General features: G+C 52.0%; 1 protein-coding gene across 6 annotated transcripts in view; it reads right to left on the bottom strand.

The window, feature by feature from the left end:
* Positions 1-1,010: 1,010 nt before the first annotated feature.
* Positions 1,011-22,924, bottom strand: part of HM13 (histocompatibility minor 13) — a 32,158-nt gene continuing 10,244 nt past the window's right edge. For 2 of the 6 annotated variants that reach the window (XM_084854531.1, XM_084854526.1), the window contains exons 3-13: positions 20,445-20,527; positions 18,885-18,973; positions 17,458-17,543; positions 17,169-17,294; positions 14,728-14,785; positions 10,735-10,818; positions 10,368-10,404; positions 9,964-10,066; positions 8,367-8,452; positions 3,871-4,065; positions 1,017-1,492 (exon numbers count right to left, since the gene is read on the bottom strand). In XM_084854531.1, coding sequence (XP_084710657.1) covers positions 3,915-4,065; positions 8,367-8,452; positions 9,964-10,066; positions 10,368-10,404; positions 10,735-10,818; positions 14,728-14,785; positions 17,169-17,294; positions 17,458-17,543; positions 18,885-18,973; positions 20,445-20,527 — 903 coding nt within the window. In that variant the 3' untranslated portion in view covers positions 1,017-1,492; positions 3,871-3,914. Of the gene's footprint in view, positions 1,493-3,870; positions 4,066-8,366; positions 8,453-9,963; positions 10,067-10,367; positions 10,405-10,734; positions 10,819-14,727; positions 14,786-17,168; positions 17,295-17,457; positions 17,586-18,884; positions 18,974-20,444; positions 20,528-22,924 lie in introns of all 6 variants that reach the window. The other 4 variants (XM_084854525.1, XM_084854530.1, XM_084854529.1 and 1 more) reach the window with 3 other exon arrangements.

Raw genomic sequence — 22,924 nt, 5'->3', positions numbered from 1 at the left:
CAGGCAACTCCAACTCCCATCAACCCAAACCATGGTCAGTTATGATCCAACCTGATTTAGAAGGCTACAGGCTCCCCACCCCTGCTGTCTAAGGGACCTGGCATTCATATGCTGGGAGGGGGTTTTTACACATGGAGCACTTGCAGTCGGCTGATACGAGGAGATCGAGAGGGGAGGAATGCGGAGGAAGGGCTGGCGTGCCTCCTGAAAGATTCCTCAAACCGGCAGAAGCGCAGCCCCTCACGCAACCGCTGCAACATTCAAAAGCCACTTTCCACGCGTCCACAGATTTCATTGGGCAGAGAGCGGGTCATGCCAGTGTCACGCTGGACTTGTGCCCCAGACGCTCCATCCAAATGCATGCTTCTGGGCTTTGTGCCACAAGACCGGCAAAAGCACAGCTGCGGGACATCCTGGCCAATGTGCTCTGGACTGGTTTCGCTCCATGTTAGGCAACGGGACACGGCTCAGTGGTGGATCCCATGCCAGAAGCCCAGGTCTAGTCCTTCTTAATGAGAGGCGCCAGGGATGCCGGGCACAGGGCCCTTTCCAAGGACAGCCACTGCCATCTTGGCCAGACAGAGTAGACGACACTGGCTGAATGGATCTATGGTCCAACTGAATACAGAAGGGAGCTTCATTGTCACCGGAAAGGCTCTTTCTGGGACAGTAGTTCTGGAAGGGCAGAAGGAGGAGACCCCCACTGGGCATGCTTCCTTCGCCCGCCCTTCCAAAATCTGCTTTTGAAATCTCTCCCCTCCAGTCCCAGTAGCCTTTAATTGCTACGTAATAACGAAGCAGTTCCTTCAGCCACTGCCTGGCTGCAGAAGCACCCCCTCCCCCTACACGACTGGCGCCTCCGAAAGGAGAGCCCCGTCACCGATCTGCGTGGCTGCCAGCAGCGGCGGATCACTCCCAGAGCATACGCCAGCCAGCATCCCACCCCACCACCTGTAGACCCCACCCAGCTTGAGAACCTGACGAAATCCGAACAAAACAGTCTTCAGTCCCACCTTGGTCCTTCAATAATCCTTTTAATATGAGAAGAAGCAAATCCACAGTACAAAATTTAAAAATCAGCCCCCAGCGCCCCCCTCCCCCATTTTCTTCATCCCACCAAGACAATGAATAAAATAAGGGGGAGTGGGTGTCAAAGGCATTTGGGGAGGGGGGAGCCACCTTGCCCCTGTCCACTCCCTCCCAAGGGGAGCAAGAGGTGCATCACGCCGGCAGATACAAGGTCAAAAGGCGCCCTGCCTCCCCCCCGCACCCCACCAGCTCTTCAGACAGACGCGTACGTACAAACACACATGGCCGTTACACGATCCAGTTGCCTTTTAAAAAATGAAAATCACTTGCGATGGGGGTAGCAGACAAAGCCCAGCCCGGCTGAGCAGCCCACAGTCACTTTTCCTTCTTCTCCAGCTCCAGCTCTGTCTTCCCTTCTTTGGCATCCCCTGGCATCTCCTTGGGGCTGGCGTTCTCCTCGTAGCTGGGGATGAGAAAAGGAGACTGAGGGTTACGCCAGTTTGCCTCATGACAGGTCCAGTTTGGTTCTCCAGCCCCACCCCAGCAGGAGCCAGGGCAGGTTAGGAGCTCAGCTCTGCCCTACGACCCAAAAACCACACAGAGAGCTTGGGACGGCCCATGAAGGCACTGTGGGGGGCCTTCCACAACGAGGCTGCACAAGCAATAAGGTTGGTGCTGGATGCAGGATTTAGCATCCTGAAGGTTTTATTGGGCAGCCCCCCCCCCCCCAAGCCAAAATAATTCTACATCTCTAGCCCTTCAGACTGCCAAGACAGGCAGGGAAGTGGGTGGGCAGGAGTGCGATTGGCAGCCTGGAGAGGAGCTGCCCTGGGGAAGGGCAGGCCTGGCTTCTGCTCCTCCACATACCCAGCAGTAGCAGACAGATCAAGCAGCTAACATACATTAACATTTCAGAATTCAGCTTTCCTGGCAAACGGTTTGCACTCCCTGGCACGTCCTCTGATTCTTCTAGTAGAGAAGAAACCACCCTGCTGGGACACCTTTTGCCCTCCAGCCCTCTCACAGCTCTCCACTCAGCCTCCACCAACAGCCCTGAGCCAGTCACCTTCCCTGCAGCCACTGCTCCTTGTGGTGGCTTCCAGCTGGCCCTCCGGCCTGCCACGTTCCCCATCAACCCTGTGCAGGCAGTCAGGGCAGGACCTTGCTTTAAGCCGTTAACTTCCGAGCCAGGACACTTCCATGGCAACTGAGCCCACGAACCAAGCCAAGCAGATTCCCGAACCAGAGTGGTGGATTATGGATGGTGCCGCATAAGCGGAGAACACAGCCCTCAGGCCCCGTCCCTTTGGAAAGGGGACAGGAAACGGAAAGCAGAAGTGGAGGACAGGGGGGTCTCTCGAAACGCTCAAGAAGAGCAAAACCAAGTCACCTCCAGCACACGCCAGGAGCTCCTTCTGCTGTACCAAGTGATCAGTAGCCACACAGGCAACCCTGTCAAGCCTGTACTGGCACGTCACCGATTACTGCGCACACCAGTGGACATAAATGTGCCAGCTCAAGAAAGGCACTGCGGACAGCTCAGGGCACAATTCTCCTGCACTAGACCTGCTGAAGGGAACGATGCTGTGCAAGAATGCACCAGCGTTCTTGCAGAAGGGAGCCTCTCACTGGACTGTGCCCAGCGGCAGCTCACCATCGAAGGCCTGTCCTGGAGGATAAGGCTGTCAATGGCTCCTGGTCTCGATGGCTGCACAATACCTCTCAATGCCTGTTGCTGGGGGGGCGCGAGCAGGAGGGTGCTAATGAGCTCACCTCCTGCTTGCAGACTTCCCACGGGTAGCGGGTCGGCCACTGCGAAAACAGAGCACTGGGCGAGAGGCCGTTGCCTGCATCCAGCAGGGCACCTCTTACAGTTTTTATGATTTGGCAACAGCCTCTGGAAGAGTAGTGGGAGCAAAGAGAGCTAAAAGAGGGCCCAAGACAGAACCGAGTGGATGGAAGCTGATTACTTTTTTCATCTCAAGCCTTGCAGCCTAAACACATGCCCTCCCAAACTCACTGAGGGAGTTACTGCCCCCTCTCTTTAGGTGGGACCGGATCCAGAAGACAGCCAATGGAGGTTTTTTGCCCTGCTCAGCTGTGATTCCATATCCAGCAACCATCTCCTTGCAGTGCATTTATTGGTTCAGTTCCTTGATCTACCTGGACCCATTGTTTTTCTGAAACTATTCAGCAGGCTTGTCTGACCTGGGCCACCTCATTCTTTGCCACTGCCTTACACCTAGCCAGTCCAATGGGCTAGCTAGCCCTGTACTATTTCATGTATTTATTATGTTTCTATACAGCCCAATAGCTGAAGCTATCAGGGCAGTTCACAACAACCAGACAGGTTTCACCCACTGACTGGTAAAAAGAGTTCTATTTTAGAAGGTGCTTGTGTCTCACCAATTTTAAGTTTTATTGCTAGAGTTTGCTGGCTTTTCCTGTTTTGCTTTGTGCTATTTTGTTGATATGAACTTGCAAACTGCTTTATAGACCCATTTGGGTCCAAAAAATGGGGCACATGTTTAAAAAATGAAATACCTCGACTGGCATCAGCTCTCCAAAGCTTCCAGCAGGTCTTACCCAGCTGTGCTAGCAGACCAGCTGGGACCCACTCCATGCAATGTATGTGCCCTATTCCATGATCAGACAGATTTCCAGCACAGTATGGAGGTTGACATGCATTATTGATGCATTTATCACTGTGGAGCATGGGTCTAGATGTATGTTTTCAAAGGTCTTTGGGCCCCTTTCAGCACTTCGTTTCTGCAAGTTGCCAGCTCAATGGACTGAGACCCTCCCCACCCTGAGGGGTCTAATGCTTAGATCTCCCCCTACCTGGCCAGAGTCACACAGGCAGACAGGGGCCTTGCCCAAGAGAGCTACATGGCGTTGGGGTTTTGCTGCCGGCGTCTGTGGGAACAGGACAGTGTCTGCTGCATGGAATCAGCGAGGCTGGATGGAGACCCGGAGACACTAGGGAAATGGGTGAGTCTTGGGGTATGGGGCAAGATTTCGGCAGAAGATTCATAGCTGCAGGAGAGAGAGACACACACAGAGAGGGCAGAGAGACAGGAAAGGGACACAAGAGAGAGAGAGAAAGGCTTAGGAGTGGTGGCGTGAAAGCTGCAGCCATAGTGCTTGCATAGCTTACTCAGCTTCCCCTCTTCACCTGCTCCCATCACTATGCAGATGAGGAGATGTTGAAGCGCTGAAGACGTGAGTCCTGAGTCCAGGACCAAAGGTGGGGCCTGGACTTGCCAAAGTGGTGCTGGTGTGTGTGTGTGTGGGGGTGAACAGGGCAGTTCTAGCTTGAGAGTAGCAGAGCTGTGAAGTAAAAGCCTTATGCACCCTAAACTAGACGCTGCCCAGCTCTTCATGAGCACACTGCAGACATGGCCCTATTTCCAAGCGACGCTTCCTTTCGGGCCCGAACGTCCCCAAAAGCCTTTCTCCTGGAGTTGCATAAAATACAAATAGAGGTTTTGAGAGCAACAGACTAACAAACCCTGAACAAGATGGAGAGGGCTACAGAGCAAAGGAGATTCTTTCTGCGAATTCAGATGGGGGAAGAGGACTGCCTGCAGATATCCATTCCCATTGAACCTTCCCCCATCCCATGTCTGTGGGGTAGGCTGGGCAGAGGGCCGGGCAGAGCAGAGGCCAGGGCTGGCCGAACGAGGGCGGAGGACTTGGAGGTACAGTGCAGAGGCAGGACATTTGGGGACAGGTTCCTATGCCCAGGTAACGCCCTGTTCCTTGTGCTGGGCGTGACTATTCTTAAAAGGTATTTCTATCCCGCTCCTCCCCGATACAAGTCCACAGAGCAGATGGGCAGGGCAGGGCAGGGCAGGGCAGGGCAGGGCAGGGCAGGGCAGGGCAGGGGGGGATTTCACATGGACAAACAATAAAGTCAAGAAAAGCTGCTAGCAGCTCAACAGAAAGGCACAACTCAGTCGATCCCCAGAAACCAGAAGCATCCTTCACCCCACCCCTACAGATGGAGAGGAGGGGAGCGACTTCTACTGCGCCAGTGCCACGGTAGAGGGGTTCTAACTCTCCCCCACCAGGGAGCCCTTTCCGCATCAACACATCAGCTGAGGGAACCCTGCAACGTACAGAGGGCGGGGCGGAGATGCTCTCTCCCATCCCCCCCCCCCCCGGCAAGTTCACCTGGGATGCTGGCAAGGCCTCAGGGATGGAACCTTCACCCCACAGGAAGAGCGTAGACCCCCTGTATTGTAGCAAACGCTCCCCTGGGTCTGCACGTTGCGTGGGAGGCCCCCATGGGGGTCTGCCTGCCTGCCATTCCAAACCCTCTTGCTGAGGTACCGAGCCCTCTGCAGAAGCTCAGAGTTCCCTGGAAAACACTGCGACAGCCGCCTGCAGCCAGAACCCTGGGAAATGCTGCTCCGCAGGCGCCCCGGGGCAGGACCGCATGAGCAAGCGGAGGCAGGCCGATCTCGGGGCCAGGCGCAGGAAGACTAACGCCAGCCTCGGCGGACTTCCATCTCCGCACTCTGACTGTACTTAGAGCAGGGTCTCGGTGCGGCTCTGCCCCTGTTCCCCTCTGGTGGCTTCCTGGCTTTTGGGAAGCCCCCCCCCCCATCCTAAAAGGCTGAAAGGAGCCCTCTCCAAAGGCTCGGTTGCAAGCAGCAAGAGCTTCAGGCTAAAACATCTGGGCATTTGGGGGAATCTGGCCCCGCCCAGTACTGGAATGAGGCCCCCAAGAGCTTCTTGGAAACAGATTTGGGCCCTTGGCTGAAAGAGGCTCAATACTCCTGACCGATTGTCCTCAACCGCCAGGACCCCCCGCCAGGACTGAATGTTTTCGCAGCCCAAGCAGCAGCCTGCATCTCCGGAGGGGGCGCACCGGCACAGCCGCCCCCTGCCCTCCAAGCCCCCAGAACACTCCCCAGCTCCAGTGACCAAGAGCCCCGCCATGCCCTCGCCACCTTGCTGCCTTGCTGTGATTCAGCCAGGCTCCCCTGCCGGTTCCAACTCTCACCTTGACCCTGGGACGCTGGGGAGCCTTCAGGAAGGGCCTGAAGTGTATGCAGCATAGACAGAAGGACCAGAAGAAGAACAGCCCCTTTGGGATCGAAGGAGGGGCACATCCCGCCCCCCTGGAAACATTTGCCCGGGTGAAGGTCAGGGTGCCCGAGAGGTGCGAAACCGGTTGTCATCTCACATCAGGCTGTCAGCACCCCCAGGAACTGGCTGCACATCAAAGCAACCTGGCTGGGAGCCGAGGGACGCCACACGACACCTGCCCGGATTCCTGGGGTGGGGAGCCTTCCGCTCGGAGAGGCACTTCTATCAGCTCAAACTTCCTGCCTGCCCCCTCCAAGCATGGCAGTACTTTCAAGGTGCTCGCAAGGGAGAGACACACACGCTGCACTCCTGCCACTCCCGGAGCACTCGAGCCTGCAGTTACAGGCACAAAACCGCAGGGAGCTGCAAGGCCGCTTTCACTGCCGGCCACGCAGGGCATCTGCAGAGGCCCTCGATCCCAATGGGGCCCCGTGCTGATGTGCTGAGCAGACGGGGTGCTTCACCAATACAGCCAGCGCCAGCATTTACTCTCTGGTGGCTGTTGCCAGAGGGGATCTTGAGTCCTGATCCACCCAGAGGGATGATAATAGCAGCACAAACAGGAGAACACACACACACACGTACGTAGGAAAGGAGGGCAGCTCGCCGGCACAGGGACCACGCTCCTAGGTGGCTCCTGCAGGACCCAAACAGGAGTGCTGAGAACAGCCTGGCAGAACCAGGAACATTCACCCTCCTGGCACAGATTCCCGCGGCAGCTCGTGTACTCACAAGCATGGGTTGCAGGAAGCAGCATGCACCATGCACGCAACACATCCTTGCCCAGGGTCTAATTTCTAAAACGCGAGGCACTTCAGCGTAAAAACCCGCCCAGAGTCAGGCCTTCAGCTTGCAATCATACTCCTTAACCATCCCATGCGGAACCTAGCTGCGGGTTGGGGTGAAGGAAAGGCTTTCTGCAGCTGTTCAAAGGCGCTCCTCTATTACTCGACATAACCCATGAAAATGTGTGCTTGGACTGAGTGCTGGATCTGACGAAGTCCGCGTCAGCAGGAGCCCAAGCTGCAGCAGTCTCTCCACAACTTCCTCTCTTAGTGGCAGGTTCTGGTTGCCCCGTGAGGCGTGTTGGGACAACTGCTTTGCCGTCGATACGGCCCCCGCTCCCTACCCAGCACTGCAGAGCTACGGTACTGGAATAAGCCGGCCCTTTGAAAAGCCTCCCCATCCATCTGCCCAGAGGTCTTCTCCTGGCTGATAGTTCTACGTTTTCTCCAGACCAGCAGTGGCTCACCTTTCCAGCAAGACTGCCATTTCTTGGTCAGTGTATCAGAGGCTGTCAGCAGTGCAGGCCTTGACATCACGCACGTGGCAGTGCAATTCAGGAGGGGCAGAGAGCAGCGCAGCCCTAACTCCTGCAGCCAGGCCCACCGGCTCGCTCTGCTCCTGTCTCCAAGAACCACAAACCTTTGGTGCTTGTAGCAGCCATGCCACAAAGTGCTTTACCAGGTGCCTGACTGAAGCGGCGTGGAAAGGCCCCAAGCGGAGAAGGCTGTCAGCCAGCCAGAGGTGGTCATCACAGGCCTCTTCAGGCTGGCGGAGGACAGCAGGTTTTGAGCTACTCCCTGGGGCAGAGGGGTGGAAGGCTCCAGAGAGCAAGGCTTCCCAAACGCCACCACAGTTCCAGCATGGCTGAAGGCAACCAAGGCAAAAATCAAGACACAGTTGCCTAGCAGATCGAGTGGAAGCAGAGAAAAAGGAAATGGGAGGGGGCTGTAGAGAGGCAAGCCCCTGGTAGGAAGGGCAGTGGGAAGCCCCCCCAAATTCATGATTATGTTATTTGCTCACATCACCGCAGTGTTGACAGTCAGCATACAGGATGGGGCTGGGGCAGCCTTCCCCCACCCGGTGACCTGCAGCCATGCTGGCCGGGGGATATTGGGAGTCGTAGTCCAACACACCTGGAGAACACTAGGTTGGGGGAGACTGCTCTAGAGAGTCTCTAACATTGCCTTGATGGCATTCAGTTTTCTGGCCCAAAGAGACTATGATGAAGTCAGGGAGAATGCCGGCCATCCCACCTACCCGCTTGGCAACCGTCCTTACGGCCTTCAGGAGGCCTACCTCAGGCTACCTCACCAAGACGGGAAGGCCCCTCCAGTTTCCCCACAGAGCCCCTCCTCTTTCCTGTTTCTGTCCAGGCAGAGGCACCCCGCTGGCCAAATTTGCTGGCTGGGCGACCACAAAGCAACCGAGCAGTTTTGCGGGCGGCGAACTCTCACCTGAACATCTCTGCCACTTCCCCCTTTACCAGAGCCACCAGGAGAGGGAAGCCGATGCAGGCCGGAACCAGATAAAGCAGGGCTGGCTGTGAGAAGGAGATCAAGGGGAAGCATTAGGGGGAGGAGGCACTGTGCGGGTGCAGACAGATACAGAACAGGCCAAATTAGGGCACAGAGAAGAACTGCTGAAGAACGCCATTAGCACGTACAGGAGCGGGGAACCTGCAGCCCCCAGATGCTGCTGGGATGACAACTCTCATCACCTTTGACCACTGGGTATTGAGGTTGGGGGACATGGGGGTCGCAGTCCATCACCTGGAGGGCTGCAGGCTTCCCGTGCCTGGAGTAAAGGACCAAGTCTGCTACACTGACACTCAACCCACCATCTCACACTTGCAAGCCTTTGAAAGTGTTTAAATCAGCCAATGTTTAAAGACTAGATCAAGCCGCTGGCTGACCAGAGGGATTACACTGGAATGTGGGAGACTTGGATGTTAGGCCTAAGCCACTAGAGCTTAATTCTTCATACAGTGCATAGTTCGCTGCCATGAGGTGTAACATGGGCCATCAGTTTGGGTGGCTTTAACAGGAGAATAAGACAAATTCAACAGCTCTTAGTCACGATGGCGATATATTACCTCCTGGGCAGAATGCCTCAGTATACCACTTGCTGGGGAACATGAGTGGGCAGCTGGTTAGCCACTGTATGAACAGAATGCTAGGCAAGATGGCCCCCTGGTCTGGTCCAGCACAGCTCCTCTGCTCTTTGAATATCAAAACTGAAACCTGAGCTGTGCCTAAAGAGTGTTGGAAAGCCAGAACCATTGGTATGGGCATCCGTTTCCCACCTCCATTAGGAGGGAGGCTCCTGCATTTGGTACCTGCCGACACTCCCGGAACAGTGTGCTATAGCAGGCTGTGGTTCTCCCCAGCTGCCACCTTTGGGCTAGATAAAAAACACTTTATTTGTAAAGAGAACCTGGATGAAACCAAATCAGGAGGAGGCTTCTGGCAGGCCAGAGCACAGTAACACCGGAGAACTGCAAGCAGCCCATCTCAAATGTGACTTTCAGTTAGGGATCCAAGATTTGCATATGTCTGCACAAATACTGGGTGGGATTGGAGGGTTCGTGGTTGCCTAGTTGCTTTCCCTCCATCGCTGAAAGCCAAAAATGGGTCCCTTCTATGCACATTTAGCCAGCCTGAGAATAAACACGCTCCATTCCAGCCAGTTCGCCAGAGTCCTAGAGGGTCCCAGGCCAAGTGGGTCACCAGCATAATGCCAAGAGGCAAGCTGCTGTGTTGCGTTGTTCAGCGGTCCTAAATCCCGGAGGCCTCGTGCTCAACAACGGGCAAGTCAGCACATTTTGCAAAGCTGGCATCTGACAGGAGTGTGCAAGAGAGAAGCCAGGTGGCTGAGCAGGGCTTCTGGTGTAACGAGGCAGCTGGCGGAGATTGCAGCACTGGGTCCGGCTCCTTGTCTTTCCTCCCTGCTTCCCTCTCCAGCACCCAAAGCTTCCTGTTTCCCAGAAGAGGCAACAACCATGCAGCGGTGGCGGCCCATCAGGCACAGGTGGCATAAGTGAAGGCAGCTCACCTGGGCGTGTTTGAAGATGTGCATGATGAAGATGGTGAGGCCCAGGCCGAAAATGTAAGCCACAAAACTGGTGTAGAAGTACGTATGCGTGTTCTTCTTGAGGCTGCATCAGGGATGAAAAAAAGTAGGTGTTACCGCACCCCAGACGCCAGCACCAGCCCGCAACCACGGTGTGTGTGCATGCACGTGCACATCCGTGTGGTAATATAACACATGGGCGGGCACTCAGAGGCGCCATTAGGTCCCTACAACCAGAGAAAAGCCACAGGGCCTTTGTTTCCCTCCTGTTCCCCACCAACACCCCAAATGATATTTTCAAAGGCCAGAAAGCCCTGTATTTTTGCCAGAAAAGTCACTCGGTACCATGGGATTGCAAATGCAGCCCCCCATATCCATTGCCTTACCTGATGTCAAAGCGTAAAAGCAGAGCAATGAAGATTCCTGGGGGGAGAAGAAAGCCACTATTAGGACAAGAGGAGGAACATGCCCCCCCACCGCCCCACTTTTCTCAACAGCAGGTCTGGGTTTCCCTGCTCCAAGGTATCCATAAAGTCACAGCACCCTCTTGTGGCTAAAAGCAATATTCGGGCCACTCAATGGAATCTTTGGCCACTGGTCCGTCAGCTCTGCGTGAAGGAGAAAGCTTCCTCCACATCAGGGTGTGTGTGGAAGCCATCTCTCTCCTGCCTCTAGCCCAGAGGAGCCAGCTGCCCCCGGAAGCACCATTCCATCCCACTGAATGGGAGCATGCACACACTTCATCTGCCTTACCTGGGATGACAATGTCCCCCAGGCCCAGCATGGCAAAGTTGTCAGCCTCTAAGCCTTTCTCTAGCAGATCTTGAGGGAAAACCACTGGGGGGGGGGGAAAGCAGAAGGATTAAAGTGCGGCTGACACTATTTGAGAGGAGCGATTTTGCCATCTGAAAACTACATCAAACTGCTTTAACACACATTTATATCCTGCCTCTCACAGTGCAGGAGGCAGCTTTTAACAAGAATGCACCAAATTATTATTACAACAATGTCACGCTCAGAAAATGAGGCAGCAGCATTTAATGATCAGCATGGACAGCAGATCAAACAGAGCCCCTGTCTGCACATCCTTGCTCAGTCAAGCCTCAGATGAATCTCGTGCTGCTCCTCGAGGCTAGAACAGAGGATCAAAGAGAAATCCTCTGGCCTCTCGAAGACAGGCCCCATAACCCGCTGCAAAGGCCCTGCTCTAGCCTACTGTATAATGAAGGAACACCGGGTAGGGTTCTGCCAGCTAAGGCTGTTTGGCGGTGGGGAAGTTCACACAGGGAGAGGCGCTCAAGGCTGAACCCAGCCTGTGAAGGTTAAAAGCAGCATCTTGAAATGAGCCCAGGAACATACTAGAAACTAATTCAGTTGCTGAAGAACAAGGCTGAAAATGCTCCTGCCTCCCCGCCCTGAGCAGGAGGCAGACTGCAGCACTCTGTGCCAGCTAGAGCCCCAAGACCTTCTTCAGGGGCAGCAGAACCCTTTAATGTGCACTGCAGGGTGCTATGAAGCCTCTCTTGCCAACACACCTATTGAGGGTCTGGGCTCTGTGTATTGGATGGTCTCCAGCATCCTGCTCCAGGTATCACTTGGGGATCCTGATATTCAGTGGGTGGGCCACTGACTGCATCAAGTCTGCATTTCTCCAACAGGCCCTCCTAACCTTTGCCATCATCCGTGCACAGCATCATAAAAGAATGAGATATCTAGGGCTGAATATCATGAACACCCAAAACAGGGCAGTGGTCCCAAAAATCCTCCCTCCCTGTCTAGGCTGCCTGTCCATTCAAGAGATGATCTTGAGTGTTCGTATGTTACGCTGGGTACCGGGACAGATTAGGGATTCTACTGGTGTACCACCCACCCCGCTACCCATCAGTCCGCCTGCCTGAGCTGACGGAGGTGGTCTCTGACTAGGTGTTGAAGACCCCTAGGTTGACAGTTCTGGGGATCTCACTTCCACACTGAGGCCATCGGATCCAGGGCAGCTCAGGACTTCACGGTGGCCATGACAACCATGAGGTTGTCCCAACATGTGGTTGGCCCAACACATGTAGGAGAAGACACCCTTGATTTCGTTTTCTCAGCTGGACAGGAGGATGGTGGGGGAATTAACATCTATCCCATTGTGATGGTTGGATAACTTCCTATTGAGATTTAGACTCTTGGCAGCCTTTCTGCTCTGCAAGGGTGGAGGGCCCATTAAAATGGTCCACCCACAAAGGCTAATGGGTTCCAATGGATTCCACCAGGCCCTGGAAGGTTTTCCTGCTGGTATGGCTGGTGCTCCTGTTGAAACCCAGGTTGCTCTGTGGAATGCAGAGATGACTTGGGCAGTTGACAGGATTGCTCCCAAGCACCCTCTCCCTCTGAGCAGAGCCCAGCAAGTCCTTGGTATGCATCTGAGCTGAGGGCAGGGAAGCAAGAGGGAAGATGGCTAGAATGCAGGTGGAGGAAGACTCATGCCGAGTCCAACCGAACACAGGTTAGAGGTCATTATCGAGCCTACTCTGTGGCAGTGAGTGGCAAGGAGAGTTATTTTCTACCAGCAGTGCATCTTCACTGTTGTCCAGTGGCGCTTTTCCAAGCAGTCCGTGGCATTTTGCTGTCTGGGCCAGGGAGAGAGATAGTGGAAACTGCAGAAGCTGCTGTGATGAGTTTGCACCACACTTAGAAGATGAAGTCGCTCGCATTCGTCATGGCTTGGACACCACAGTTCCTGCAATTCCATTAGTAGAGGTGTCCAGAGCACTGTCTGGTTCACTTTTATTGGTTGAGTTTCAGCTGTTGAGGCCTGAGGATGCAGGCAAGGTGCTTGGCCAAGCCCAGTTGACCATCTGCGTGCTTGACCCTTACCCGTCATTGCTTATGACATCTAATAGGGAGGGGATGTGCAGCTGCGTCCAGGAGGTTATCAATTCCTCTTTGAGAGATGGAGTGGTGCTGGCCACTTTAACAGAGACAGGTATGAGGCCACTCCTGAAGAAGCCTAACAGGGACCCAGAAGATGTTAACAACTATAGGCCGGTGGCTAATATCCCCTTCCTGGGCAAGGTGCTTGAGCAGGTGGTTGCTGGCCAAATCCAGGCAGGCACTCTTGAATGACACTGATCATCTAGAACCATTTCAATCAGGCTTCAGGCCTGGTTTTGGAAAGGAAACTGCCTTGGTTGTCCTGTGGGATGACCTTTGCCAGGCAAGGAACAGGGGGAGTGCAACCCTGCTGATTCTCTTGGACCTCTCAGCAGGTTTTGATACCATCAACCATAGTATCCTTCTGGATAGGCTTCTGGATAGTTGGAGGTACTGGATGGCAGTGGTTCCAGAAGGTGGCGCTGGGGGACTATTACTCTGCCCCTTGGCAGTTCTGCAATGGGGTGCCACAAGGCTCTATTTTATCCCCCATGCTGTTCAACATCTCCATGAAACTGCTGGGGGAGGTCATCTGGAGAGTTGGACTGAGGTGTCACCAACATGTGAATGACACCCAGCTCTCCCCTTTTCATAAAATCTAGGTACAGTAGTGGGTGCTCTGAACCAGTGCCTGGATGCGGTAACAGGCTGGATGAAGGCCAATCAACTGAGACTCAACCCAGACAAGACAGAGGTACTGTTAGTGGGTGGTTCGTCTGCCCAGCTAAGTGACGTTCAACCTGTTTGGGTGGGGGTTGCACTCACCCCTAAGGGATCAGGTTTAGTTTGAACCTCCAGCACTGTCACTAGAGACACAGGTGGACCGGGTGGCATGGAGCACCTTTTATCAAGTTAGGCTGATACACTAACTATGCCCTTGTCTGGACATAGATCGCCTACCTACAGTCATCCATGCTCTGATAACCTCTCATCTGGATTCCTGCAAGGCATTATATGTAGGGCTGCCTTTGAAAATAGTCCAGAAACCTCAGCTAGTCCAAAATAGGGCAGCAAGATTGTTAACAGGGACTGGCCAGCGTGATCATATTATGCCAGTCCATTTCTGGGCCCAATTCAAAGTGCTAGTATTAACATTCAAAGATCTAAATAGCTTGGGGCCAGGCTACCTGAAGGATCGTCTCCTCCCAGATACACCTGCCTGGACCCTAAGATAGCCTTCAGCGGCCAAAGGAAGTGAGGTGGGTGGCTACTAAGCCTTTTCTGCTGTGGCACCCCACTTACGAAATGCGCTTCCCAGAGAGGCTTGCCTGGAACCTATGTTGTGCTCTTTTTGGTGCCGGGTGAAGACCTTTTAATTTTTCCAAGCGTTTTAGTTTTTCACTTTCTGTTTTAAATCTGTTACTGTATTTTAAACGTTTGCACTGCTGCTAGGTTCTGTTTGGTTATTATTTTTATTTTATATTTTCATTTTAGACTTTTATATTGTATTTTATTGTGTTGTATTTTATGGCTTTAATTGTTGTGAACTGCCCAGAGAGCTTTGGCTATTGGGCGGTATAGAAACGTAATAAATGAATAAAGCAATAAAGCAAGCAGCAGTTCAGGGGATGAGATTGAGGGAAGGCTGCCGTAGGGCAATCTAGGGCCCTCCAGAGTGTTGCACTGCAACTCCCAGCATGCCCCAGTCAGCATGGCTGGCCAGGGCATGCTGGGAGATGTAGTCCAACACATCTGGAGGGCAGCAGGTTGGGGCAGGCTGGCTTGCGGGAAAGGGGTCTCGGTGGCTCACACTGCTGCAAACAGGCTTGGTTAGCATTTGCTCATGTGCACAGTGCTGCTGCCAGAGGGCCAAAGCCAGCTACTCACGTTTGATGGGCGCCTCAAATGACTTTGCAACAGTCACCATCACGTTGGTGCCAAAGACCTAGGGAAGAGGAGAGCAGCGTGAAGGACCGCGGCTGCTGGACAGGCACGCACGCCACCACTGCAGCCAGCCTGTGGAGAACAGGCCTTCTGAAAGAGAAGGGCAGGCTGCAATTCCCTGCTCCCTCCAATTTCACGCCTTCCTTAGCTCTGCTTTTAAAATGCCTAGCCTGACCTACTGTGCGGCCTCGGGATGGGCAAGAGTAGATGAGAAGTGGTTAAAAGAACAAAACGAGATTATGGATGCACCATAAATCGATCTTAACCAGCCCAACAATGTGGAATTCAGCCCTTCACACCTCCTGCCAAAAGCTCCCGGTCCTTGTCCTCAGGCACTGCAAAAGGCTGCCCTCCTGCATCCGCCATTCCCTGGTTCTCAACCATCCTCCTTTCCCTTGGCCTTCTGCAGGTCCCTCACCCTGCCCCCAAGTCGCCAATCTTCTGCTTTTCTCAGAGTGGGGGCAGAAAGTTTTATTACACTAATATCCCCCCCCCAAACCCCTCCCAAAAATCAAGCTGCTCCACAAAGCCTTTGGCATAATCCCTTAGTTGTACAAAGAAGAAAAGGCACAAAATATTCCTTAACAAAAGCATATTAAACCAGAAACAGAGTTAAGGAGAAATAAATTAATACTGGACAGGATCCTTCATTAGATAAGTTAATGATTACATATAAAAGGTGTCCCCAACCAGTCGTGTCCGACTCTAGGGTGTGGTGCTCATCTCCATTTCTAAGCCGAAGAGCCAGCGCTGTCCGAAGACGCTTCTGTGGTCATGTGGCCGGCATGACTGAACACCGAGGTGCACAGAACGCTGTTACCTTTCCCGCCGAGGCGGTACCTATTTATCTACTTGCAATTTCTTGCTTTTGAACTGCTGGGTTGGCAGGAGCTGGGACTGAAGACGGGAGCTCACTCCGTCACGCAGCACTCGGGTCTCAAACTGCTGTCCTGCCGACCTTCCGGTCTGCAGTTCAGCGTCTTAACCACTAAGCCACTGCAGCCCCTTATATTTGTATTATATTTGATTTGTATAGTATTATATGATTACATATAATACCATACAAATCAGAAAAACCCTTAGAGGGTTCAGCTGGGTAGCTGGGTCAGCTTGTTGCAGCAAAACCCAAGAGTTTGGGGGTATCTTAGGCTGGCAAATTTATTATGGCATAAGCTTTCGTGGACACAGTCTGATGTCATGTGTGATGACACATCCGATGAAGGGCACAGCGTCCACGGAAATTTTGGTCACGATATATCTGTTAGCCTAAGGTGCCCCAAAACTCTTAGTTGTTTCTCCTAGCAGGCCTATTATTGTGAAATATGTAACCATCTAAGCTGAATGCAATTCGACACAAAGGTATTCATCAGTGGTCTAATATAACATCACAAGACTCAACATAACAAATCCACTTTTTCTAAAAAAAGCCATTAAAAAACTTTTCCAAAATAAAAAAATATATTTCCAAATACTTTCCAAAAAAGCACTTCCCAAATAAAAAAATATATTTAAAAAACAAGTACTCACCAATATTGCATACAAAATGGCATATAATAAGAGAAATATGCATGGAAAATGGCTACAAATTTTCATGCACATTTTAAAAAATGACATCTCTAACTGAGATGGAAATGGGAAGAAATGAATTTAGGACTGGAAAAATGTGAAACTGAGTGAAACCAAAATGGGACAGATTTGTCCAACCCTGGTTGCAGGACAGAGCGGGGAGTCTGCAAGAATGAAGGCCATGGATTTGGGTTTCAAGGGAAGTTATTGCAGACCAGACTTGCACAAAAGCTCTATGCTGTCTGCTGAGCCCAACAGAAAGCCCTAGGGCAGCCCCTAATTCACACATAATGTTAACCCATGGTTTGGGTTGCTGAATTCTGGGTTGTTGTGATGTGTGAATACGGCCATGCTTGTTGTGTGAATGCGGCTGTGCTAACACACCATGTTGTGTTAACCATGAACCACCCAGAAAGAAAACACATGGTTTGTCATTGGGTTGTGAAGTCCGGGATGTTTAAATCAGGGGTGAGTGGAACGTCAGTCTCCAGAGGTTTGGGATTTCAACTATCAGCATTCCTGACCATAGGCCGTGCAGGGAGGGGCTTCTGAGAGGTGAAGTCTGGAGGTCTACCTTCTGCCCACCCCTGCTTTTAAACCATGGGTTGACGTTACGTGCGAACCCAATCCATGGATTATTTCACCAGGCTACAGAAGCGGCAGTCAAGAGCGGCCCAAAAAACCAGCTGTTCTACGTGCCAGTACTACAGCACCACTAAGGCATTTGTGATTCAGGGAGGAAGTGGGCAAAGCAGGAGGGAAGCAAGCATCCCAGGGATTGAGGGAACGAGCTATGGCTTGTTCAGTCATGTACTCACCCAAAAGACGTCATAGATGAAGAGGCCCCCGAGCAGGATGCAGCCGGTGCTAACGTTGTTCAAGTGCAGCAGCTCCACCCCATTGAGCGAGAAGGCCAGTCCAAAGAGGTTGTTGGCAATCCAGTGCTGGGGAAAGGGAGGATGGTGCAGATCAGCACCCAGCACAGCTGTGCCATGTCTCTCTCCCCACTGTCCTGCCCCTCCTCAAGCCCTGCAGGGAAACCGCAAACAGGCTCCCTGTGTTCCGCCTGGTCGGGGGTCCCCAGGCAATGCCAGCAGCTCTGCATACCTTCCTCAGCAGGTACCAGACTCCAACAACACTGCTCAGGGCCAGGCACACGAGGTCCTTTGTGTCAAATTCGTAGTTCACAATCTCTGCAACAAAAGCCACCACGTCGTTGTCACCTTTGTCAGCTTCTTTAATACAAAGCGAGAGTGAGGATGGGCAACACAGAGTCAGCCTGGTTGGTTTGCCAAGGAGCCAAGAGAGCCGACAAGTGGCCCATTTGACACCAACATTATATACAGAGACAGCTGTCTTGTGGAAAGTCAGGCCACCGGTCCACCGAGCCTAGTACTGTCTATTCTGACCGGAGGTCACTCTCATCTTCCTGGGAAGAGAGAGCTCTTTCACACCCCAAATGCCGAAGATCCACTGAACTGGAAACGGTGGAGACCACGTCCGGGACCTTCTGCATTCAAAGCACGCACACTGCCACTGAGTTAACGGGAGGCGCTGTGGCTCGGTGGTATGGCCCATGTTTCGCATGCAGAAGGTCCCAGTTTGATCCCTGGCTGCTCCACTTAAAGAATCGGGCAAGAGGTGATGGGAGAGACCTCTGAGCCCCTACCAATCGGCACAGACGACACCAGCCGGGATGGACCAAGGGTCTGACTCAGCATAAGGCCACGGCCGATACTCACTTGTGGCCCCTTCCAAGCCAAGGCTTCAATCAGACATTTAAAGCTATTGTGATGGTGAAGACTCCTCATGCCCCGTCGCCCTCCTCCGTCCCATGCTCCACCTGCATCTCCCGCCACACCTTGGGATAGCCTCCACATCTCTATTTGGCAGACGCTACAGCCACCCCCGCCCCCACCATGAGAAACTTCTTTTCTGAACCAGCCTGGCTATCCTCTCTACTCCCTGACCCAGCCCAAACCCCAGACCTTTCACCATCCCCATCCTGCCCATGAACTGCAGGCAGCAACCCGTTGGAAGACCGTGTGAGCTACCAGGCCGAAGCCAACTCTCCAGACCCAGCCTGCGGCCTGCCGGATACCCACCAGCCCCCAGCCCCGGTCCCCATTTTTGCAGATAATTAGGCCTCTTGTATTTATTGTATTTGTACCCTGTCTTTCTACCCCCCAAAAATGGCATTCTTGTGGGTTGCATTTGGGTTGGGGGTGTGTGTCAAAAATCGTTGTCTGTCTGTCCTTTGGGGAAAATACCCAAATCATTCCCGTGTGTGGCACAGTCCTGCAGCCATCCATGGCACCGACATATGAAAATAGCAGCAGCAGGCAGCGGCGGTTGGAAGGCAAGTGAGCCAAAGACCCAAAGGTGCCTGCCAGTATTCTGACCCCATTAAGAGAAGTGGCAAACTATGGGCAGGCCCTACTGGCCCAAAGCAAGCAGCAGCACGCAAAGGCTACCAAGAGCCTCCAGTTTGGGAGAAGTCAGAAAACACCAAGCTGGCTGGCAGGCAGACTTACCTTCCTTACTTTCCCCAGAGCCCTGAGTGAAGAGGAGCTGGTACTGCTTGTTAGGGAAATTGGCTGGGAAAAATTTGTTCATCATGGGGCTGCAGTAAGAGTGGAGAAGTGGGGGGCGGGGGGAAGAGGAGAGAGAGAAGGGAACAAGCTCACTCCTTAAGAAGCACACCTGACGGCAACAACAGAAACGGACTGGATGGGAACATGGCGTGTCGTCCACTAAGCTCCGCTGCTTGCCCCAAGTTTAGCTCAAGGACTGCCAACCAATGTTTGCCCCAGTCGTGTGACTTACACACACACCTCCAGTAGGAAGTGTGACTGGCTAAGCCAGGCTTGGAAACAGTCACTCAGCACAGGCAAGTAAGAACTGGCTTCAGATTCTTGGTTCGTTTCTCCCTTTTGGGACACAAAATTACTAACATGGGTAAGGGTGAACACATTCTTTTTATCAGGTCCCAGTATTTTATTGTAACTGTTTTTACCTGCTTTAAGTTGTTATGAAGTGTTGTAGGTTAAAGATTTTATATTGTTTTTATTACCTTGTATTTTGGGGGTTGTAATTTTTGTGAACTGCCCAGAGAGCTTTGGCTATTGGGCAGTATAGAAATGAAAGCAATGAAAACAAATGAAAGTGTATGGGCATATTTGCAAGACTGGGCTAGGCAAACTGTGGCAGCCTTTAAGACTTAAAGGTGGGGAACCTCTGGGGCTCTGGAGGCCAATTTCAATTTCTGGAGGCCCCCGGAACCTCCTGGGAGGGGGTGCACTATCTCTGCCACATGCTGCAGAATTGTAGCAGCGGCAACAAAACTATCAGTGGGCTGCTGCCAAATTTAAGCAGTAAACCACAACAGCAGCCTAAACGGGCCAGATTCACCTTTAAAACCAGACTTCCAAGCTAAATTTGGTGGGGGCGGCACTTAAGGCCAGGAAGACCACATGCTGCCCACCCCTGCTTTAAGGATAGGTCAAATGAAGTCCAGGTCCATCTTTTTGCCAGGTTTCAGAGGAAGGAGAGCCAGGAGTCTAAGGGCAAATTTAGGCGTTGTTCATCCCACAGAAATGTCCTTATTCATGGCAATGAAATATGAGAGAAGACTGAGCAGCTGCTTACAGTACGTGCAGTTCCCAACATCACCCCCATCAGCTTTGCACCAAAAATCAGATACAATTAAGTTGAATACTAAATTTACAACTTGTGTGTGTTCATCTTGACTCTGATGTGCAATAGCCCATTTATCAGCTGCACTGTGCATCTTTTATTTGAGAAATGAGTCCCAAGGTGAGTGGGATGGACAGACGTGGCCTCAATCCATGGCTTAAAAAAAAAAATTGCCCCCAGGAATGAGCAGAGAGGAAGGGTGGAGAAGCTGTGCTAGATGAGGCCATATCAGCTACTGGCATCTCCACTCAGATCCTCTGTGTTGTAAGCTTTTAAGCAAAAATGCAGCTAAGTCTGGGGTGGCTTTGCTACAATTCTAAGGGTTAGGAACTTGCTTTTTAAAAATTGGGAATCACAACAGGCAGTATTTAAGTCATCTGTTGTTCTCAGCCTTTTACCTGATGGTGTGGGAAAGGGCAAGGATCCCAAGGACAAAGAAATACATGGAAAGCAGCAGGTTGATGTATTCTTGAGAGAAGATCTAGAAGACAAGACAAACCAGCTGAGTTATAAACATCCTGCTCTCTTACTGTGCAATGTGTCCAACAGACCTAGAGCAATTCTGGAAGTGTCATTAGCACCTCATCTTTCATGACTCATCAGTGAGGTTGCACATTTTAGAAAGCTCCTTTCCTTTTCTGTCTGATGAACAGATTAGAGTACTGAAGTAATCAGAGCTCCAATTGAGCAAGACATGACATAAGAGCAATGGAAGGTCTCAGCTCCTTTACCTCCCAGCTAGAAGGATTCTTCTGGCTGCTGGTTTTGTACTGAACACCAAAACCAGGAAGGGGAAGACAGGAAGGACCAACGAAGTCTGGGTTCAAATCCCAGCTCAATTACAAGCCAGAGTATGTTTTGCCTTACCTGTAATCCACTCTGTGGGATTGTAATGCATTTTGTAATCCACTTTACCCTAAAATGAGGGCTGCAAATTAAATAATAGTTAACTTCCCTATGAAAGGATAATAGCAGCTTCTTAAATGAAGGAAGGAAGGGCCTTGTGGCAGCTGAGAGTGGGGAGTACGTATCAAATGCTTTGGAGCATAAGTTTGGGATTTCAAGCAGGGGCCATGTGGTGCTATAGTGAGTTTGAAGCTCCTGTCAGAAGGGATAGGAAGGAAATTTAGGAAGTTACATTTCAATGGATCTTCCATGCAAGAGGCTTAGCACAGCAGGCATGATCCCAAGCATTCCAAAGTAAATATGCTTACGATTAGGTTAAAATCATGTTTGTCTTGAACTGTTTACTTTGAGTATTTCAAGTTGAGAAGCAAATTTACTAATGAACAGTGTCAGCATTTGCTCTAGGGCCTAGGACTAGGGTAGCTCCACAACCACCTTATTTTATTTATTATTATTTATTTATTATTGCATTTCTATCCCGCCTTTTTTCCTCTTGCAAGGAACCCAAGGCGGCTTACATTGTCTTCCTTCTCTCCATTGTATCCTCACAACAACAACCCTGTGAGGTAGGTTGGGCTGAGAGTCTGTGACTGGCCCAAAGTCACCCAGTGAGCTTCCATGGCCAAGTGGGAACTAGAACCCGGATCTCCCAGCCCATCACCCTCACCACTACACTACACTGGCCCTTCTCTTATACAATCCTGCTTGAGGTTCAAGGTCAGCTTCAGAGGCCCTACTTGGGGTCTACAGAGGCCTACAGAGGCCCTACTTGTACTGGGGTACAAGTGACAGGCCTTTTCAGTGGTGGCACAAAAACTTTGGAATCTTCTCCCTGTGGAGCTCTGCCAGGCTCCTTCCTTATATGCCAGGGATGGGGAATGTGTGGCTCTCCAGACGCTATTGCAGTTCAACTCCCATCATACCTTGCCACTGGCTATTCTGCTAGGGCTGATCGGAGATGCAGTCCAACAGCATCTGAAGGGCCAAATGGTCCCCCCCACCCCACCCCACCCCAACTGTGTGCTTTCAGGCCCTTGCTGAAGACTTATTGGTGAGATGCATTGCTTCCTTTAGTCAATATGCCATTTTAGTGCTGTGATTATTTTTAGTTCTGTTTCACAGTTTTAGCTTGTATTTTTAGCTTGTATTTTTCTGTAAGCCACTTTGAGCGTTTAACATGAGGGTACAAATAATAAAATCATAATGTTTCATCCATTGCCAGCTACAGGTTTTGGGAGGCTCTTGGGCAAGACACTTGGAGTGGACCCGTCTCATCCTCACTGCTGTTCCCTCTGTTCATGTCCTTGCCCTCCCCCAGCCCTTCGGACACAACCCACACCAGGTCCAGCTCCACATTTGGGGTGTCGTGAGCACAGCGTCCTCTGTTGGACCCCCTCTTCTGGTTACCTCAACCTCTGAGGTGGTAAATGCCTCCGAGGGATGGTGAGGTCCCTGATGCTTTGAAAGAAGCAGTGGTGAGGCCCTTGCTGAATACAACAAATCTAGATCCTGTGGTTTCAGATAACTACCACCCGGCACATCAAATGTGCCATTCTTAGCTTCTTGCTGGAGGATGTGGTGGCCTCACAACTCCAAGCGATGTTGGATTATACTGATTTAGACCCATTCCAATCAAGTTTCAGGTGTGGTTATGGGTCAGAAACAGCCTTACTCGCCCTGGTTGATGACTTATGCTGGAGAATGGATGGGGGGAGTACAGCCCTACTGCTTCCACTGGACCTCTCAGTGGCTTTCAATACCATCGACCATGGCATCCTTTTGATTAGGTTGTCTGGACTGGGCTTGGGAGACATGGTTTTAAAGTGGTTCCAGTCCTTTCTGGAAGAGTGGTCTCAGAAGGTGGTGCTGGGGGACTTTTGTTCCACTTAGCCTGTAGGGTGCCGCAAGGTTCTATCTTGTGCCCCACACTTTTTAACATCTACATGAAACTGCTGGGGGAATTCATCAGGAG

This window comes from Heloderma suspectum, chromosome 4 (genome assembly GCF_057233095.1).
Source record: "Heloderma suspectum isolate Gila_16-S chromosome 4, 16-S_ref, whole genome shotgun sequence".
Classification (NCBI taxonomy): Eukaryota; Metazoa; Chordata; class Lepidosauria; order Squamata; family Helodermatidae; genus Heloderma; species Heloderma suspectum.
The sequence above is the reverse complement of the archived record's forward strand: the minus strand, read 5'-3'. Positions and strand labels throughout refer to the sequence as shown.